Genomic DNA, 20767 nt, shown 5'->3' on the forward strand with positions numbered 1-20767 from the left:
CTCTCTGTAATAAAAGTATCTTTCTCTTCTTTGTTGTGAAATGGCCTTCGCATTGTCTGTTGGTTGTCAATCAACTCATGTGTCCACTCCTCTCAACACAGAGGGACCCCTCTCTCTGAGGTGGCCATGGGGCTTCTATTGGGGTGATGCAATTACCATGCGTTTATAGGGTTAAAATAGGATTATGTAACCTCACTTCAACCAGGGCCATTAGTCTCTTCACAGAGCTTTGGGATGCGTAACAGGTTGTCATGGTAACCGAAGGCTTTTAAGCAAGACATGTTATTATGCTGTAGGGGTAGATGGGTTGTTAGGAAGAGAGTGACCCCACCCCCTCCACCACTATAGTCCCATGCTCACTCTGCCTAGACCTAATTATATTTAGATAATTTATGTTGCAGTCAGTTGTTGGCCTTTTGGAAGCATCGAGGCAGCAACATATTTGACCCTTTTATGCACACACACACACACACACATTCAAGCACACACAGCCACACACACACAAAACACATATTTCTCAATGCACAAGTATAGTCATTTTAAGAAATAGTTTCCTTTCTTCAGAGCCCTCACTGACACTACGCACAGATCTTAGAGATGAATGGATCAAAGATGGCCGCCACTGGCGTTCAATGTGCCTGTCTGTGTGATCTCAGCCCTTGTTGGGCAGAGAGGGGCTCTTACAAGGCTACAGAGGGCTCTTACATGGCCGTGCTGCATGAGTGTGTGTACAGCACTGTGGGCAGGAACTAGTCTACAGAAGGCTCCGTAATACTACAGTAATTAGTCTGACGGCCAACCAAGCCAAAGCCTTATCTGTGGATATCAAATGAGACAGCGAGAGATTGAGATGTTTTGTTCCTCTCTCTCTTCTACGCTCTCTCCCGCTCTCTCTCTGTCTTCCTCCCCCTCTGTCTTTTTCACCCCCTATCCCCATCTCTATCTGATGACAGTTCCCCTTCCTCAAGTGCCGAGGGCCAATTTTCTCCTTGTCCTTTCATCTGCCTCTGAGGAATTGAAATGTGCTGCCAGTGGCATTTTTACCACCATTACATTTTAAATTTTATTTAAATAAAGTGATCATGAACAATCTACATTTTACATTTACATTTTAGTCATTTAGCAGACGCTCTTATCCAGAGCGACTTACAGTTAGTGAGTGCATACATTATTATTTATTTTTTTTCATACTGGCCCCTCGTGGGAATCAAACCCACAACCCTGGCGTTGCAAACGCCATGCTCTACCAACTGAGCTACATCCCTGCCGGCCATTCCCTCCCCTAACGTGGACGACGCTGGGCCAATTGTGCGCCTCCCCATGGGTCTCCCGGTCGCGGCCGGCTACGACAGAGCCTGGATTCGAACCAGGATCTCTAGTGGTACAGAGAGGTTATCTACCATGTGATTACTGGTGTAGAAATATAGCAAACCTTTACATCTGAATCAAAACATCCCATCTGCCATTTTACTGTATTTCCTCTTCTCTTTTTTTTGCCAGAAAGACTGTTTATTTTGCGGGAATGGCATTGCTAGGATTTCCGTGCGCAAGATAATTATAAAGAAAAACTGAAGGGATGGGAAATGTTTATATGGAATGTGGCTGGGCATTTGGGGCAGGTTTATTTTGGGGTTGTGGAAACGTCAGGCAGGCTGGCAGTTTGGCCCTGGAGGTTTGGGAGCTGGTACTTCTCCCTAGTGTACGCTACACTGAACTCTACAGCTGTTTTCTCTCTCTCTTCTTTATCTCTATCTCTCTCTCTCTTTCTCTTTCACTCACTCTCCTTTGTTCTCCTTACATCTATCCCTTTCTTTGACGTTTTCGTCCACACACTCCCTCACTCTTGTCTCTTTTGCTCGGTTCTCGTCCTCTAAGGCTCTCTCACTCCCTCTTTCTTTTTTTCACATTCCATCTGCCGTTTCTCTCACTTGCTCTCTGTATTTCTCAGTCCAACAAGTCCACCCTCCCTTCAGTGTTCTCTCCTGGCAGGCTTTCTCCTCTCTCTGTCTTTAGACAGGAGGCTGGGGCAGTCAGGCTGTACACTACTGCAGCTGGCTTTACCCCTGTGGGAATGAACATTTGGACGAACCTACATGAACTTATTATATAACCCCACAGTACATGAACATACTGAACCAAATGAACCCAGATTACTCTTCTAGAGGAACACCTGGCCACCTGAATACACCTCTGTACCTCACAGCTTGGTGGACCAGTCACCCGTCATCATCATTTTCATCACCTTGTTATTGCAATGCATGAAAACAGCTGTTAGTACTGCCCTCATTCAATTGCTTAATTATAAGTTGCTCCTGCCCTCAAAACATAATTAGGACAGGTAGCTACTTGCCGTCCTACTAGAGTTTTCTCCATAGGTCTATTTGATTCCCCCTTTCATCAGGTACCACTTCCAGGATGGGTAAATGTTTTCTGTCCTGTATCTCCTGCTTTATGTTCACTCCCCAGTGCACCACTGACATAAACTCCCTTCTGAGGACTGCCTGTGTGTGTCTCAGACTCCAGTGATGTTGCCATGCAGCGCTAAATCCCTCCTGGAGTGTCTTACTTTTATTTATTCCAGGCTCTGTCGTAGCCGGCCGCGACCGGGAGACCCATGGGGCGGCGCACAATTGGCCCAGCGTCGTCCAGGGTAGGGGAGGGAATGGCCGGCAGGGATGTAGCTCAGTTGGTAGAGCATGGCGTTTGCAACGCCAGGGTTGTGGGTTCGATTCCCAAGGGGGGCCAGTATGAAAAATAAACTAACTGTAAGTCGCGCTGGATAAGAGCGTCTGCTAAATGACTAAAATGTAAATGTAAAATGATTTATAGCCCTTTATCACTCTGAAGCCTGTACCGCCACTCGCACATTGTTACAGCTGCCAGCACGCACGCACACCCCCTGCACAGCATGCTGGGAAATCTCAATCCCAGTTGCATATACAGTGGGGGAAAAAAGTATTTAGTCAGCCACCAATTGTGCAAGTTCTCCCACTTAAAAAGATGAGAGAGGCCTGTAATTTTCATCATAGGTACACGTCAACTATGACAGACGAAATGAGAAAAAAAATCCAGAAAATCACATTGCAAATAAATTCATAAAAAATCCTACAAATTATGGTGGAAAATAAGTATTTGGTCAATAACAAAAGTTTCTCAATACTTTGTTATATACCCTTTGTTGGCAATGACACAGGTCAAACGTTTTCTGTAAGTCTTCACAAGGTTTTCACACACTGTTGCTGGTATTTTGGCACATTCCTCCATGCAGATCTCCTCTAGAGCAGTGATGTTTTGGGGCTGTCACTGGGCAACACAGACTTTCAACTCCCTCCAAAGATTTTCTATGGGGTTGAGATCTGGAGACTGGCTAGGCCACTCCAGGACCTTGAAATGCTTCTTACAAAGCCACTCCTTCGTTGCCCGGGCGGTGTGTTTGGGATCATTGTCATGTTGAAAGACCCAGCCACGTTTCATCTTCAATGCCCTTGCTGATGGAAGGAGGTTTTCACTCAAAATCTCACGATACATGGCCCCATTCATTCTTTCCTTTACACGGATCAGTCGTCCTGGTCCCTTTGCAGAAAAACAGCCCCAAAGCATGATGTTTCCACCCCATGCTTCACAGTAGGTATGGTGTTCTTTGGATGCAACTCAGCATTCTTTGTCCTCCAAACACGACTGAGTTGAGTTTTTACCAAAAAGTTCTATTTTGGTTTCATCTGACCATATGACATTCTCCCAATCCTCTTCTGGATCATCCAAATGCACTCTAGCAAACTTCAGACGGGCCTGGACATGTACTGGCTTAAGCAGGGGGACACGTCTAGCACTGCAGGATTTGAGTCCCTGGCGGCGTAGTGTGTTACTGATGGTAGGCTTTGTTACTTTGGTCCCAGCTCTCTGCAGGTCATTCTCTAGGTCCCCCCGTGTGGTTCTGGGATTTTTGCTCACCGTTCTTGTGATCATTTTGACCCCACGGGGTGAGATCTTGCGTGGAGCCCCAGATCGAGGGAGATTATCAGTGGTCTTGTATGTCTTCCATTTCCTAATAATTGCTCCCACAGTTGATTTCTTCAAACCAAACTGCTTACCTATTGCAGATTCAGTCTTCCCAGCCTGGTGCAGGTCTACAATTTTGTTTCTGGTGTCCTTTGACAGCTCTTTGGTCTTGGCCATAGTGGAGTTTGGAGTGTGACTGTTTGAGGTGTGGACAGGTGTCTTTTATAATAATAATAATATGCCATTTAGCAGACGCTTTTATCCAAAGCGACTTACAGTCATGCGTGCATACATTTTTGTGTATGGGTGGTCCCGGGGTTCGAACCCACTACCTTGGCGTTACAAGCGCCGTGCTCTACCAGCTGAGCTACAGAGGACCACACACTCTTTTATACTGATAACAAGTTCAAACAGGTGCCATTAATACAGGTAACGAGTGGAGGACAGAGGAGCCTCTTAAAGAAGAAGTTACAGGTCTGTGAGAGCCAGAAATCTTGCTTGTTTGTAGGTGACCAAATACTTATTTTCCACCATAATTTGCAAATAAATTCATAAAAAATCCTACAATGTGATTTTCTGGATTTTCTTTTCTCAATTTGTCTGTCATAGTTGACGTGTACCTATGATGAAAATTACAGGCCTCTCTCATCTTTTTAAGTGGGAGAAGTTGCACAATTGGTGGCTGACTAAATACTTTTTTCCCCCACTGTACCTGCCATTTGGGGCAAGATGAAGAGTCATATGTCTGTCAAAATAGTCCCTGAACATTGTTTATAAGGGCTGAAACAGTATCTGAAACTGTAAACTGAAACTGGCTGAAACTGTATGTGCTGCCACCACCATGAATTACAATGGTGGAGCTGATGAGCTATGGAGTATCAACTTTAAGTTTTCTCTGTTATGTATCTCCCTTAAAAGTAGGGCTGGGAATTGGCAGGGACCTCACAATATGATATTATCACAATAACCTAGGTGCCAATATGATATGTATTGCGATTATCCAGATTCTCTATGTATTGTGATTCGATACTGTGATTTATGTTACAAACATATTGCTCACCATGTCTGCTGCAGAGGGATAAGAGAGAGCCTTGAGAAAATTAGTTTTGATCAGTCATGGACATAAAAGTGCTGAAAAAGAATTGGCTCCCCACAACTTTAAAGCTCCATCTCTCTCTCCTAAACAAGCGGGGCTGATGATGCCGTTGTGTCATGGGGAAAGAATGTTGGACAGGTTCCACTGTGGTGAACCCAGCTTAGCAGGGATAAAATAACTGTTGGAGAAGCTTTTTTCCCCTCCTAAATCTCACATCACAAACATGTGCCATATTTTTCCCCTCTAGTGAACTAAAATAAAAACAATGACATGTTTTGTTCAGATCCATCACTTATTACAGGGTGTGGAAATGGAATAAAGATAGCATATTATGTTGATTAATGGGTTGATTAATTGTGATGATTGTTATACCTATAGTGTAAACAGTGTTTATTAAGCTGCACCTGTACTCACTCACTTCCTCAGCTACACCTCCACATTTAGTATAGGGATCAGCAACACCTTCTAATTGACCTGTCATTGGATCACGTTGCAGTGAGTCATTAAGCTGGGACAAGTCTATCTGGCTCAACGAAGGACCCCTGGGAGAGTGGTGCATGTGCCTGAATAAAAATGAGTCATCCACACACCACCTCCTTTCCCCCTTCCTTTCTTTTCTCTCGCCTTCTCCTCACCCTCCTCCTCTCCCTCCTCCCACTAACCCAGGCTCGCATTTCTCTTTCCCTCTGTTTTACCCCTGTCCCTCCTCTCTTCTCTCCCCCTCATGGGGAGAGGGGACAAAGCAGTGCCTGAGAGAATTACAAAGTGGTGACATCACCGTGCCAGTGTTCTGTCCCTGTACTCGGGACAATAGAGCGATGAATAGGGCCATCAGAACCAGGCTAATTTGGGCTGTGACATGACCATTGTGACACAACACACACACACACACACACACACTGACAAACAAAAACAAAGCAGATGCACACTCACACCAATGTATTCATGCACACACTGTTATTCTGTCTCACACACTCCCACACACACATCCGGCCCTGCATCAAGACCCCTCATGTAAAGATAATTCATGATAATTAAGAGATTACAAGGTGGCGACCCTGCCCCCTACCTGTTTATCTTGTTGCCAGGAGACAGATGCGGTGCTGCTCTATTGCTGGTGTCACTGTGGCACTGCCAGTCTTGGTTGGGCTTGTAAGTAAGCATTTCACGGTAAGGTCTACACCAGTTGTATTCGGCGCATGTGACAAATAAAACTTGATTTGATTTCAGCACTGTAGCACTGCCAGTCTTGGTTGGGTGATTTAGCACTGTAGCACTGAGAGTCTTGGTTGGCTGGGTTCAGCACTGTAGCACTGCCAGTCTTGGTTGGCTGGGTTCAGCACTGTAGCACTGCCAGTCTTGGTTGGGTGGGTTCAGCACTGTAGCACTGCCAGTCTTGGTTGGGTGGGTTCAGCACTGTAGCACTGCCAGTCTTGGTTGGGTGGGTTCAGCACTGTAGCACTGCCAGTCTTGGTTGGGTGGGTTCAGCACTGTAGCACTGCCAGTCTTGGTTGGGTGGGTTCAGCACTGTGGGTGGTGTGGTTGGAGGTTATGGGGGAAGAGTTGTGTGTATGTGCATTGTACATGATCGTGAATGAGAAAGTGTGGCTGCATTCGCCAGTCTTTGTGTCTCTGTATATGTGTGTGTGTGAGTGTTTGACTGTGTGTGTGTATCCTGACTAGGCCTGAGCAGGTGTTGGTGCTGGTCTGGTGCGTACTGGAATGTGTTCAGAAGCCCAATGGGCCAATGGGAACAGGGCCAGCACTGCAGGATGCAGCACAGCTAACTTTAACACTGAGCTACTGTTCCTAGGTGGGGCAGTAAAGTATTAGCCAAATCATGAAATGTTACTAGCTATAATAATACAATTTTATTTCAATTTTATTAGTCTTAAATCAGGACTTAAAGCTTATCTTTTTAATTTTACAACCTGTACATTTCTCTTTGTCATAATAATTATCATCTTTTGTCCTCAGAATTCTTTGTTCGTACTTTGTCATTTCACAGGCATAATGTATTCAGGAGACACTCTGATATAGAGATGTTTTTTTTAAGTTAATGTCTAGAAGCCCATGGGATTGTCTGTCATGATGGCCCCTACTGCAGAATGTCACATCTATCCATTCATAGTGCTGGCTCCCGTCTCTGTCAGGGCTAGGTGACGATCGGGGACTGACTGTGTTGTCAACCACCCACAAAGCAACTCTCTGTGTGCTACAATCCAACAGAGCTGATTCAACCCAATGGCACACACATACATGCATGCATATACAGACATGCGCACACACACAGAGAGACAGACACACAGTCTCTGGCTACAGCCACGTCTGACGGACGCCAACTCTGTCATGGCAACAAAGCCTCTCAATCATTCTTTGTGGCTGCCATCCCCAGCTGCTTGTGTTGTCTACTACAGTCTCTCCCAGTGTAGCATGTATGAACACCCTGCAGCCCAGCCTGCTGAATACAACACATGCATTATACATCACCGTCTGGAGCTACACTGTGTATGTGTGTGTGTGTCTGCATAGTGATGAGAGTGTGTATGAGACTTTCTGGTTGTATAGATGAGCTGATTGCTGCTCTAATTGGCCAGTGTTTTGGGTGCTGATGCTGAAGGGGTTGGAGATGGGGTCTCCCTCCTAATGAGGGAGAACACGTGTGTCTTTCTCTCTGGGGCTTTTGGCTGTAATTAGGGGTGCATTAAGTGGTCTCTGGTTTCAATCATCACACATTCAACTGGAGCTTCAGAGGACTAGATTAGGAATAGTGTGTGAGTGGGCCTGAATGGGGTTTAGTTGTTTATGGATAGAAATAATGAACCTCAAATTATAATGTGTGTCATGGAGGGAGAACATGAGAGGGAGAGGTTGGGAGGAAGGGAGAAAGAGGAGGGAGAGAAGGAATAGAGAGCGAGAGAGGTCAGAAGAGAAAGAGATCGAATGAGAGCGGGTGATGGAGAGAGAATGTATTTTACCTGCTTTGATAGGCCATGAAATGAATGAGCACATTGGATAGAATCCCATTACTTCACACCCTGTCGATAGAACTCAGCTCATCACAACTACCGGTAGATAGATGCGAAAATGACACCTTCAGAAATGCCTGAATAGGGGAGGCTACTTGTCTTGTGTTTTAAAGGTGTTGTCACTTATGAGTGTTGTGAGAGTGTTGGAGATGATAATCTGTGTGCGCTCCTCTGCACTACTCCATCCAAGGCCTGTCCTTGATCTGTGGTCGGCTCACGTTCTGTCTGTCAGGTGTTCAGGTCTGGCTCGGACTAGGGCTGTCGCGCTGACCGAATTACCGCCACACCAGCAGTCACGGTAATCCCATTCCAAAACTGTGCAAATGAATGGCGCTGATGGGTAGCCTACCAAACTTGCTAATGGCCCTCGTTAATGGCCTGGTACCCAGCGCTCTAGTGTCCCTATAATCACTTTGTGATTGAATTTGAATAATCTGAATGAGGACAAATGGTGATGGGAGTTGGAGGTCCCGTTCCAAAAAGCAAAGAGCGAGCAGCTGTAGGCTATTAGGGAGTAGAGGCCCTGTGTGTGTGTGTGTGTGTGTGTGTGTGTGTGTGTGTGTGTGTGTGTGTGTGTGTGTGTGTGTGTGAGTAACACACAGGATGGAGGGAGAGACACCAATTCTTGCTAGTTATTTATCATCCCATCTGATTACATAGTACTACCTGTCTTGACTGCATCAAACCGAGAGAAGCTAGCTAACTAGGCTAATTGAGGCTAGCCATAACGTCTCACCGTCCTACAGTTATCCTACACATAACAACAACTCTATTCAGATTATAGTGTAAATAGCAGCCTACCTGTTGGCTTTTGGTCGTTGTAGCCTTTCTTTCTCATTTCACTTTTAATTCTGTCATTTTAATTCCATCTTCCATTCATTAGATATCTCCTAACCTTCTTGCTACACAAGCAGAGCAGCAATGCAATTGTCTCTCTCTCGGCAATGATCAGAGCACATGCCCAAATCATCAATATAGAGTCGCATCATGCAGCCCATATGTTTTGATTTCTAAGACATTCCCAGGTTTATCGGCCTATCACAGCTAAATAAATAATTGATTTTATTGTGATGGTGAATGCTATATTAAATGGATTTATTCAACTTTTTTAAATGTAGAGGTTCCCAAGGCGCGGAAGCCTGGAGATGCTAAACATATTTATGTTAATTAATGGTCAATTACTGTGAGACCGGCAGTCATTTGCATGACAATTACCAGCTGTCAAAATGTCATGACCGCCACAGCCCTAGGTCAGACAGGTCAGACTGCTCTGACCGCTGTCTGTCGTTATAAAAAAACAAGCATCGTACACCCACATCGACACACACAGTAGGAGGCTTGGTTTTCACAACCAGTGCCAGGGCATTGGTTTTGGCTTGAGTTGACTGGTCAGGGCTTAAATGGATGTAGGATTTCAATGTATTATCCCCTGTCTCTTTTTTTGTACTCCTGAATTATACATCCATGCATCTCTGTTATGCATTCCAGTGTAGCAGATTATCATGATTGTATTTTATAATACATGCACAGCTCCCACTGTTGTGTGCTATACAGAGACAAAGCACAGGCTGTCCTCAGGAATGGTATATGTTGTGGGACATCCACTGTCCTTATCTGCCCCCTTTGACCTCCCACCTCTGAACTCCAGTCGACCTGTCACACTGTGACAGCAGGGGGAAGACCATGATAAAACGTGTGTTTTTTCCCTTCTTATCGCTCTGGGTGCAAAGGTCATACTGTCTCTTATTATCCTCCCCCTGTCCTACTGTACTGTAGTGTGTATGTGTGTAAAGATGACAAATTGCTATCTTTTTCATTGCTCATCCTTTCTTAAAGGCCATCTCCCTATCTCCACTTACCTCAGGATGCACTTCATTAAACAGTAGCAATCTTTCTCCTCATCTGGCTGCTCTTTGAGGTAGCAGGTTCCAACAGACACACACACACACTCACACACACTTTTACGGTTATTGTTTTACAGGCCTTGTGCTGTGATGTAATGGTCTCCCAGCCAAAATGGCCCAGGTTTATGGACCATAGTGAGATCTGATGAACACTGCCCAACCCTGGATCAGAGAGTTTGATGAGCTGCCTGACATTAAAGAGATGGACAGCTATAGGCTGCCAACCACTACAGTATAATAGCCAGTAAGATACTGTGGGATGGAGGGAGATAGGGTGTGTATAAATCAGATATGAATTGTGAGGTTACTCATCATGCGAGGTTAGCTTGCTGAACTAGCTTCACTTCATGTTCCATGCTTCAAAGTCTCTCTATGAGCGATAGGAACAGAGAAAGAGAGAGAAATGTAACGTTCAGTGACATGTGACATAAAGGTATAGTGGAAAACAAGGTGGCGCAACGTAAACAACAACAACAACAGGAAAAACACTGGTTAACAGGTGTGTGATTCAATCTGCACTGTGTCCTTTGTGTCAGAGAGGAAGAACAAAGGGGAGTGTGAGAGAGAAAGAACAAGAAATTGTGTGTGTGAGAGAGAACGAGAGAAAATGAGGGAGAGGGATTGAGGGAGGGAGAGAGGGAATGCGAGGGAGGGCTGCGAGGGAGGGAGAGAAAACCAAATCCAAGTTTATTGGTCGCATACACAGTTTTGCAGATGTTATCGCAGGTGCAGCGAAATGCTTATGTCTCTAGCTCCAACAGTGCAGCAATATCTAGCAATACAATAACTATACACACAAAATCCAAAAGTTTTAAAAAAGAACAAGAAATTAAGACATCACACACAAGGCACACCTGTTAATTGAAATGCATTCCAGGTGACTACCTCATGAAGCTGGTTGAGAGAATGCCAAGAGTGTGCAAAGCTGTCATCAAGGCAAAGGGTGGCTACTTTGAAGAATCTTAAAATATATATTTGTTTAACACTTTTTTGGTTACTACATGAATCCATATGTGTTATTTCATAGTTTTGATGTTTTCACTATTATTCTACAATGGTGAAAATAGTAAAAATAAAGAAAAACGTTGAATGAGGTGTGTCCAAACTTTTGACCGGTACTGTATATGTTTGTTACTGCTCGACTAAAACAATTTAGGTCAACCAACAGCCGAATGACAAAACAATCGACCAGTCGACTAATCAGCCCTAGTGTGTGCTATGTTGCTTTATAGCGATGCGTCGTCCATGATTGTGTGAGCAGTTAGCCAAAGCATGGTCCATACTCTCCAAGTGGCCGTTGCCTCCAGTTGGTGGAAACACTCCTCTGCTCTCCCACTGTAATGCTATGAATATGGAGGAGGTTGTGGACAGAAGTCAATCTCTGCATCATTAAAGAGCAGAGAGAATGAATATGGTATTAAACTCTTATTATTCAACATCATTACATCCAGGCCACCACCACTCAATACACAATTACAATGGCCCTGATGGCTATAGATAAAAACTGTATTGTTCCTTTTGTGTTAGAGCTTATGTGGTACATTGTATTGGTGCTTTACAGGATATTGTAGTCAGATCATTCAGTCCTACCATTGGAATGAGTTGGTCCAGTATATTGTATCAGTGTTTATGGCGCCAATAATGAGTGGTATCATTTCAGACAAGTGTGTATTGATTTAGCCTTGGTTTTCATTGAGCCTGGTCTCCCAGTAGAATCTCAATAGGATCCCGCAACCCATTCCAGCCCAATAGGTAATCAGCTTAATACTGCTGCACATTGATCCTCATTCCATTTCTAATCATTACAATCACTCACAACTAGCTTTGTATTGGGGACAACAGATCAATTTGGTGTGTGTGTACGTTTCTGCATGTGTGTATCCATGTGAGTGTGCATCTCTGTGTGTACGTTTCTGTGAGTGTGCGTGCATGAGCCCTGCACCATGTAACACAACACACAGTGTGGTGCTGACTGACACACTCAGAGGCCTGGCAGACACACACAACTGAAGGTCACCATCAGTTACAGACAGCCCTCCCCTTTGTGTGTGTGTGATGCTGGCGAGATGAATTGCCGTGTGAACGGGGAGATAAGAAAGAGCTTGTACCTCCACTGGTCTACACACTGCATCTGTGAGTGTGAGTGTTAGAGAGAGAGAGAAGGGGTTGGCATTGGGCCTCGTGTTGCACAGGATGTTGTGCAGACAGCTGTGTGTTTCTCACTGTGTAGTGTGTGTTCTGTGTGCCCATGAGGACTCTTATCTACTCTTATCCCAGTACATCTTCCAGTTCAGTTACAACAGACATATCAAAACAATAGATTTTAAGCTATTTACAAAGCAGATTCATGAGTTTATTCTGTAAATAGAGACCGGGATAAAGAATGTGTCACCAGCAGAGAAGCACAAGGACAGAGAGGGAGAGAGAGAGGGAGGGGGAGGGAGGGAGAGAGAGAGAAATTGCATAGATTGCAGCCTTCAAATATGATAAGTGCGATGGCATTATATAACATAGATATAGAGGTGTTGGGTTGGCATGTGCCTGTCTGCATGCTGTACTGTGTGTGTGATCTCCATGTGAGTGTTGCAGAATCAGGGTTGGAGTAATGATAGTGACCGCTGTAATGACTTGACAGAGCTCTGTGCTGCTGTCATAAAGCTGTACAACAGGGATGAGTACGGTTCAGAAAGTGCTTTCCTCAGGGTTTGTCATTACACAGCCCCCTTCCCCACCTGGCCAGTGTACACAATGTACCTCTGTGCTATAATAAAAGTCTGTCAGAGAGAGAGAGACGATGTGTCATACTCATCATAATGACCCTTCAGTCTTCTCTGCTTGTGTGTTTGTGGAGCTAGGTTTTCAGGGCAGATCCCTTCAGTGAGAGACAACACACACACCCCGGTGGCTCCGCTCTGATCATTGACCTGGTTAGACATGAGAGACAGTCAGAGCTCTGTGGCTTAGTTAGTCAGTCATCTGGGAGACATTTAATTACTTAGCTAGGGCCTTTAATGTACAAACCAATGACTCTGGAAAAACTCAGCCTGGAATAGGAGAGACTGGGCTGTGCAGCGTGCATGCAGGATTTAGGTTTGTGTGAGAGAATGTTTGATAGTGTGAGATTCAAGATGGTGCCCCCGTCCCCCATCCCCCCCAGGACAGCCTCAATTCATCGGGGCATGGACTCTACAAGGTGTCAAAAGCATTCCACAGGGATGCTGGCCCATGTTGACTCCAATGCTGCCCACAGTTGTCAAGTTGGCTGGATGTCCTTTGGGTGGTGGACCATTCTTGATATACACAGGAAACTGTTGAGCGTGAAAAATCCAGCAGCGTTGCAATTCTTGACACAAACCGGTGTGCCTGGCACCTACTACCATACCCCGTTCAAAGAGACTTAAATATTTTGTCTTGCCCATTCACCCTCTGAATGGCACACATACACAATCCATGTCTCAATTGTCTTGAGGCTTAAAATCCTTCTTTAACCTGTCTCTTCCCCTTCATCTACACTGATTTGAAGTGGATTTAACAAGTGACATCAATAAGGGATCATAGCTTTCACCTGGATTCACCTGGTCATTCTATGTCATGGAAAGAGCGGGTGTTCTTAATATTTTGTACACTCAGTGTATCACTGGAATTTATTCAGGAAATGAACAGGAAACAGAATTTATCATGGTGTTTGTTTGAAGCTGTGAGTGCTGCTACACCACAGGCATTGGGCTGGAAAGATACTAAAGGTGTTTGCTGGTCTGGGGTTTGTGTAGGCTGCTTCTGCTTTGATGATGCCAGGAAATGTTATCCTAATAACATGGTCCAGTCTGCAGCCTGCAGCCAGACAGCCTGCTGCTCACTAACTAACGATAAGCCATAAGCCACTGCACCCTCTGCGCCATCATATGTCAAACTGTCACTGCAACATGCTAATACATTTACTGTCTGTCCCCAATACTCTCACACACCTGCCTGTCCAGCTTTTCTCTTCTCCTTCACTACCACTGATGCATATAAGATCTGGATAGATTGAAAATGTATTGCTTATACCTATCAAATGTTGTCGGATCAGTGGTCGTGAAGGAAAGGAAGCGGTTTGAGACTATTGGGACTTGACATGTTTTTTGACATGTTTTGTTTTGATGTGTCTGACTACGTTTCATGTTTATGCTTGTCTCATTCATCATGCTTTAATCATTGATTCATTTTGCGTTTGTGTGCTTTTTTGTGTGTTTGGTTTGACATGGGCTGTTTCTTGTTCTTTTCTGCATGTGCCTCCACCATAGCTTTGTACCAATGGCTAGAGGCTGACCGCCAAGGCAGAGACCCCGATACAGCAGCCACAGGTAAACTCCACCAACGTTATCCCATCCAGAGGTGTACAACTCTCTCTCCCTTCAGATACTAACTTGCATAGTATCTCCTCTCTTCCTTCATCTCTCCCTCCTCCTCTTTTTTAAGACCCTTCCTTACCAAAACTTCAACCTCTCCCCACCACTCTATTTAATGAAGACCATCATATCCTCCTTGCCTCCATTGTCCACTCCCTTTCTTCCTTTCACCCTCCCTCCTTCTCTCCATATCTATCTTTCCATATCTCTCTCTCTCTCTTCCGGTCGACCCTTCCCCAGTCGTTGTATGTGGGTCAGGTTCTCAGAGCTTGTTATTCCAAATCAGTCACTCTCCTCTGAAGCGGGCTATTTTTACCTTCATCCTCCTCATCCTCCTTCTCTTTCTCTAATGAAAGAGTTTTACCAGGCAGTTTCTCTCTTCTTCACTCACTGTTGTATTTGATAGTGGAGGTTTGGCTTTCTCCTCTCAATCTCTCTCTCTTTCTTTCTCTCTCCCTTATTTCACGTGTGTGTCCTGGTTTAACTTTGAGAGACAGAGGGAGTAAGAGGGAGGGAGAGAATGAGGAAGAGAGAGAGGAAGAGAGAGAGAGAGTTATTAGAGAGGAAAGAGGCTTAGGCCCTCTCCTCTCTGTCCTGTCCACTCCTGTTTGTCTCAGCTAAGGGCCTTAGGAGAGCTTTAGGCATCCTTCTCGTGCCAGCTCAGATCACTGTACCTCCACACAGGCACTGAAACCAGGAGCTAACCCACGGGCACTGCCAACAACAAGGCACTCAGGCAAGAGATGGCAGGATAGTGTGTGTGTGTTCGAAACAGAGCTATAGAGATACAGGGACAGTATAATAGGACAGAGTGCTTAACAGCAGCTGGAACGTCTTGGCATTGTGTTTACATGCTAAAGACATCTGTTTAGCACTGGAAATCTGGAAAGTGTTGGAAATTTAAAGATCAACACACACACAAACACACACAGGCATCCCTCTGGAGGACCGAGGTTATCCAACTGTAACCTTGAGATGTTTTTTTTCTGGTCTCTACATGACAGAGTGGGAGAGTGTTCACCAACACTGCCAAAATGTCAACTGCCCACACATACACACACACACACACACACACACTGATACAATAACACTAACGCCTAAAGCGGTATCCAAATCCCTAGCTCACGACAGCCATCAATATCCATCAAAGCAGTGCAGGTTAAGGCTTGTCTAACATCTCTACTCTTCCATCTCCTTACATTAACCCAGCTGTGTGTCCCCATCTCGCCCCATTCCTCCCCCACACTCTTCAGTTTTCCAGCTTTCTCCCGTGCTGCTATCTGGCTCCCTGCCTCTGTTTCTTTCTGCTCCCCCTTGCTTGTGTTTGACCTCTCGGACTCCTGCTGCTGGTTTGTGCCCTGCAATCATCCTCACAATATCTCACCCTTGCATGGTGTGTGCGTGTGACCTCATCCTTCAGTCTTTTGTTCTGAAGGGGTTTGATATCGTACCATTTCCAGCCCTAACACTCCGGTGACGAACCATTTGAGTATGTACAGTGAGGGAAAAAAGTATTTGATCCCCTGCTGATTTTGTACGTTTGCTCACTGACAAAAACATGATCAGTTTATAATTTTAATGGTAGGTTTATTTGAATGGTGTGAGACAGATTAACAACAAAAAAATCCAGAAAAACGCATGTTATAAATTGATTTGCATTTTAATGAGGGAAATAAGTATTTGACCCCTCTGCAAAACATGACTTAGTACTTGGTGGCAAAACCCTTGTTGGCAATCACAGAGGTCAGACGTTTCTTGTAGTTGGCCACCAGGTTTGCACACATCTCAGGAGGGATTTTGTCCCACTCCTCTTTGCAGATCTTCTCCAAGTCATTAAGGTTTCGAGGCTGATGTTTGGCAACTCGAACCTTCAGCTCCCTCCACAGATTTTCTATGGGATTAAGGTCTGGAGACTGGCTAGGCCACTCCAGGACCTTAATGTGCTTCTTCTTGAGCCACTCCTTTGTTGCCTTGGCCGTGTGTTTTGGGTCATTGTCATGCTGGAATACCCATCCACGACCCATTTTCAATGCCCTGGCTGAGGGAAGGAGGTTCTCACCCAAGATTTGACGGTACATGGCCCCGTCCATTGTCCCTTTGATGCGGTGAAGTTGTCCTGTCCCCTTAGCAGAAAAACACCCCCAAAGCATAATGTTTCCACCTCCATGTTTGACGGTGGGGATGGTGTTCTTGGGGTCATAGGCAGCATTCCTCCTCCTCCAAACACGGCGAGTTGAGTTGATGGCAAAGAGCTCGGTTTTGGTCTCATCTGACCACAACACTTTCACCCAGTTCTCCTCTGAATCATTCAGATGTTCATTGGCAAACTTCAGACGGGCCTGTATATGTGCTTTCTTAAGCAGGGGGACCTTGCGGGCGCTGCAGGATTTCAGTCCTTCACGGCGTAGTGTGTTACCAATTGTTTTCTTGGTGACTATGGTCCCAGCTGCCTTGAGATCATTGACAAGATCCTCCCGTGTAGTTCTGGGCTGATTCCTCACCGTTCTCATGATCATTGCAACTCTACGAGGTGAGATCTTGCATGGAGCCCCAAGCCGAGGGAGATTGACAGTCTTTTGTGTTTCTTACATTTGCGAATAATCGCACCAACTGTTGTCACCTTCTCACCAAGTTGCTTGGCGATGGTCTTGTAGCCCATTCCAGCCTTGTGTAGGTCTACAATCTTGTCCCTGACATCCTTGGAGAGCTCTTTGGTCTTGGCCATGGTGGAGAGTTTGGAATCTGATTGATTGATTGCTTCTGTGGACAGGTGTCTTTTATACAGGTAACAAGCTGAGATTAGAAGCACTCCCTTTAAGAGTGTGCTCCTAATCTCAGCTCGTTACCCATATAAAAGACACCTGGGAGCCAGAAATCTTTCTGATTGAGAGGAGGTCAAATACTTATTTCCCTCATTAAAATGCAAATCAATTTATAACATTTCTGACATAAGTTTTTCTGACTTTTGTTGTTGTTATTCTGTCTCTCACTGTTCAAATAAACTTACCATTAAAATTATAGACTGATAATTTCTTTGTCAGTGGGCAAACGTACAAAATCAGCAGGGGATCAAATAGTTTTTTCCCTCACTGTATGTCATTTCCTTGTTTACTAGTATAGGAGAAGACGATTGCCATGATAACTGTCCATGAGATTGTCCCTCTACTACAGGAAACTAAATCAACAACATGTACTTGTGTTGTAAACACTGTAACCTTCCAACCGTTCTTACTGATGGTGATAGACTATTCATCTTACTATCTCTGCAAAACACATTACATTGATCTGAGGTAGTTGCAATCGCCATGAAATGATAATTGTGACATATTTAAAACTATCACTTTGCTCCTCCCTCCATTCTCCTCATCCTTCCACTACCCTCTGACCTCGCTCGCATCATCAAAAGGCGCTGAAACGGTCATCATGATTGGTACAACCCTGCCCATCTAACAGTTATTTTCACTTATCTGAAATCAATGGGTGTTGGTCTCCCTGTTGTTGCTGTAGTATTGGAGACCTGGTCACCCACAGTTAAATAACTAGTGTGCCTGGATTAGCACTAACATTTAATGGCCCACTCTGAGACTTCTTAGTATACAGAGATGATCTCTCCATTGGAAGCAACAGTCAGTAGTTGGACAATCATGATCATGGCTTCTTAGTTTTGGTATTGAACCCCATCAAAGAGCCAATGTCTATAGTCACTAGGTAATGTGATTCCATGCTAGGAAGCTACAGAGAAAGCACACAGTAGTGAAGGAAATGGATAAGACTCTGTAAACTGCACACATCTTATTACTGCTTAGCTAAGCTAAGCTAATGACACGGTCCCAGCTGCTCCTTACTCAGTGGACCTGTTGTTGTAGTCAGTGCAGCTGTCTGACACATGAGCCAATATGGTCCTGCTCATATACACCATTAGACACGCTGCTGCTGCCCCATTAGATACACACTGTTACTTGTGTAGCATTGAGGCTTTTAGCAGCCTAGCATCAAGGCTGGGGCTTAATGATGATGATGTAGATGTGTTGTTCATTACACCTTGCTGTTTTCCACATGAGAGGCTGGCAAAGTGAGGGGAACAAGAACAAGGAAGGCCGGCAAGGGGGAATATCTATTGTCGTGTGTGTGGGTGGGGGAAGGGGGAGTGGAGAGCTTCATAGCACAGCTGCTGACAGATAGGAATTCCAGCTATGAGATATCCCAGAATGCTGTGCAACATACAGCTGTGCTTATTCTTGTGTTTTCTTCCTTCTTGTATTCCCTTATGACGATCTTTGATCCCCCTCTTATGCGCGCACCCCCCCCACACGCACACTTTGACACACACTAATATCTCTGGTTAGAGTCAACTTGGTTGTCCAGGTAAACCTCTCAACTGGGCGAGAGACTTGACCGCTCTCGCTTTCTTTCTCTCTCCTTTTCTCTGTCTCTAGGGGAGAACTTTGAGCAGAGCCCCCTGAAGAGGACGTTCAAGTCTAAAGTCCTGGCCCACTACCCTGAGAACGTGGAGTGGAACCCTTTCGACCAGGATGCTGTCAACATGGTGGGTGAACCATCACTGCGTTTTGAGCCAAACTGGGTGGTGTATGGATGGAGGGACCATATTGGAGAAATGATGGCAGGGTTGAGGAGTAACTGATTACTTGTAATCAGTTACATGTAATCTGATTACAAAAAACTGTAACTGTAATCGGTTACGTTACCGGCAAAAATGTTGTAACCAGATTACAGATACATTTGAAAAACTAGATGATTACTTATTGGATTACTTTTTAATTCAGAAATTATGTTTGTGAAAAAATACATTATGACACCTTTCTGTTTTCTCAATGACATTCAATTCAGCATTGAAAAACAGGACAATTTAAAGTTTGTTCCACATGAGCAAGTCTGACCACAAGTCAGAGACCACTATGATGACAGAGACCACTATGATGACAGAGACTGCTATGATGACAGAGACCGCTATGATGACAGAGACTGCTATGATGACAGAGACCACTATGATGACAGAGACCGCTATGATGACAGAGACCACTATGATGACAGAGACCACTATGATGACAGAGACCACTATGATGACAGAGACCACTATGATGACAGAGACCACTATGATGACAGAGACCACTATGATGACCTCCAAATGCGTTTGATGGATCCTTTTTGTCTTCTTCTAATGCCTCTTACGGGGAAAGTCATCCAAAAGAAAGTGAAATTAATCAGATTACATTACTGAGTTTGAGTAAACCAAAAGTTACTTTACTTATTACAATTTTGGACAGGTAACTAGTATCTGTAACGGATTACATTTAGAAAGTAACCTACTTAACCCTGAATGAGGGGAATAGAAAGATGATGAACAGGCTCTTCAATCTAATGAGTGGGTAGCAGGGAACCAAACTGGGTTCGAGGAAGGAGTGGATGGAGGGACCATATTGGGGAACAGAAGGAGGATAAATGGGGGCTATTGACTCTAACAATACCCCAACTAGCCATTGAAAAGCCTTTTAGATCGTTTACAGGGGAAAGGAAGGACATGCTAGGATTATTACAACCGATGCTTTAGGAAACAACGCACGCACACACACACACCATTGGAGCAGAGAGGCCCAGGATTAAGACACAATGCAGTGACTTCTCTCTAGGGTATCCTGGGTAATGGGGTGAAGGCACCAAATCCCCTCTGTCTCTATGGATTTACCCAGGGGGTTTTGCAGGCTACGCTACACAGACTGTGGCTGCTTTGCTGCAGTTGGGGTTTAGATTGAGTTGTTTCGTGTTGACAGGGGATGAGTGGAGGGGAAGCGTGCCAGGGTGGAAAGTAACGTTAGGGGAGGGAATATCTGATAAGACAAAGCTTTATATTGTGAAATATCTGCATTCATGAGAAAAAAAAGGAAAAGTTAAGATGGTGATGATGAAATTGTATTTGTGCTTTATAGGATTTTATAAAACTGGGTGGTTTGAGCCCTGAATTCTGATTGGCTGAAAGCCATGGTGTATCAGACCGTATACCACGAACATGACAGAACATTTATTTTCACTGCTTTAATTACGTTGGCAACCAGTGGTCTAAGGCACTGCATCGCAGTGCTAGCTGTGCCACTAGAGATCCTGGTTCGAATCCAGGCTCTGTCGTAGCCGGCCGCGACCGGGAGACCCATGGGGGCGGCGCACAATTGGCCCAGCGTTGTCCAGGGTAGGGGAGGGAATGACCGGCAGGGGATGTAGCTCAGTTGGTAGAGCATGGCGTTTGCAACGCCAGGGTTGTGGGTTCGATAAAATAATGTATGTGCTAACTAACTGTAAGTCGCTCTGGATAAGAGCGTCTGCTAAATGACTAAAATG

The 20767-nt window shown here is 44.8% G+C and overlaps 1 protein-coding gene across 10 annotated transcripts in view; it reads left to right on the forward strand.

Annotated features, from left to right (window-relative positions):
• Positions 1–20767, forward strand: part of LOC121542551 (DENN domain-containing protein 5B) — a 69365-nt gene that overhangs the window by 17882 nt on the left and 30716 nt on the right. For 7 of the 10 annotated variants that reach the window (XM_041851950.2, XM_041851953.2, XM_041851955.2 and 4 more), the window contains 2 exons: positions 14312–14371; positions 18853–18962. In XM_041851950.2, the coding sequence (XP_041707884.2) occupies positions 14312–14371; positions 18853–18962 (170 nt within the window). The remainder of the gene's footprint in view (positions 1–14311; positions 14372–18852; positions 18963–20767) is intronic. The other 3 variants (XM_041851954.2, XM_041851960.2, XM_041851958.2) reach the window with 1 other exon arrangement.

Source organism: Coregonus clupeaformis, chromosome 28 (assembly GCF_020615455.1).
Source record: "Coregonus clupeaformis isolate EN_2021a chromosome 28, ASM2061545v1, whole genome shotgun sequence".
Taxonomy (NCBI): domain Eukaryota; kingdom Metazoa; phylum Chordata; class Actinopteri; order Salmoniformes; family Salmonidae; genus Coregonus; species Coregonus clupeaformis.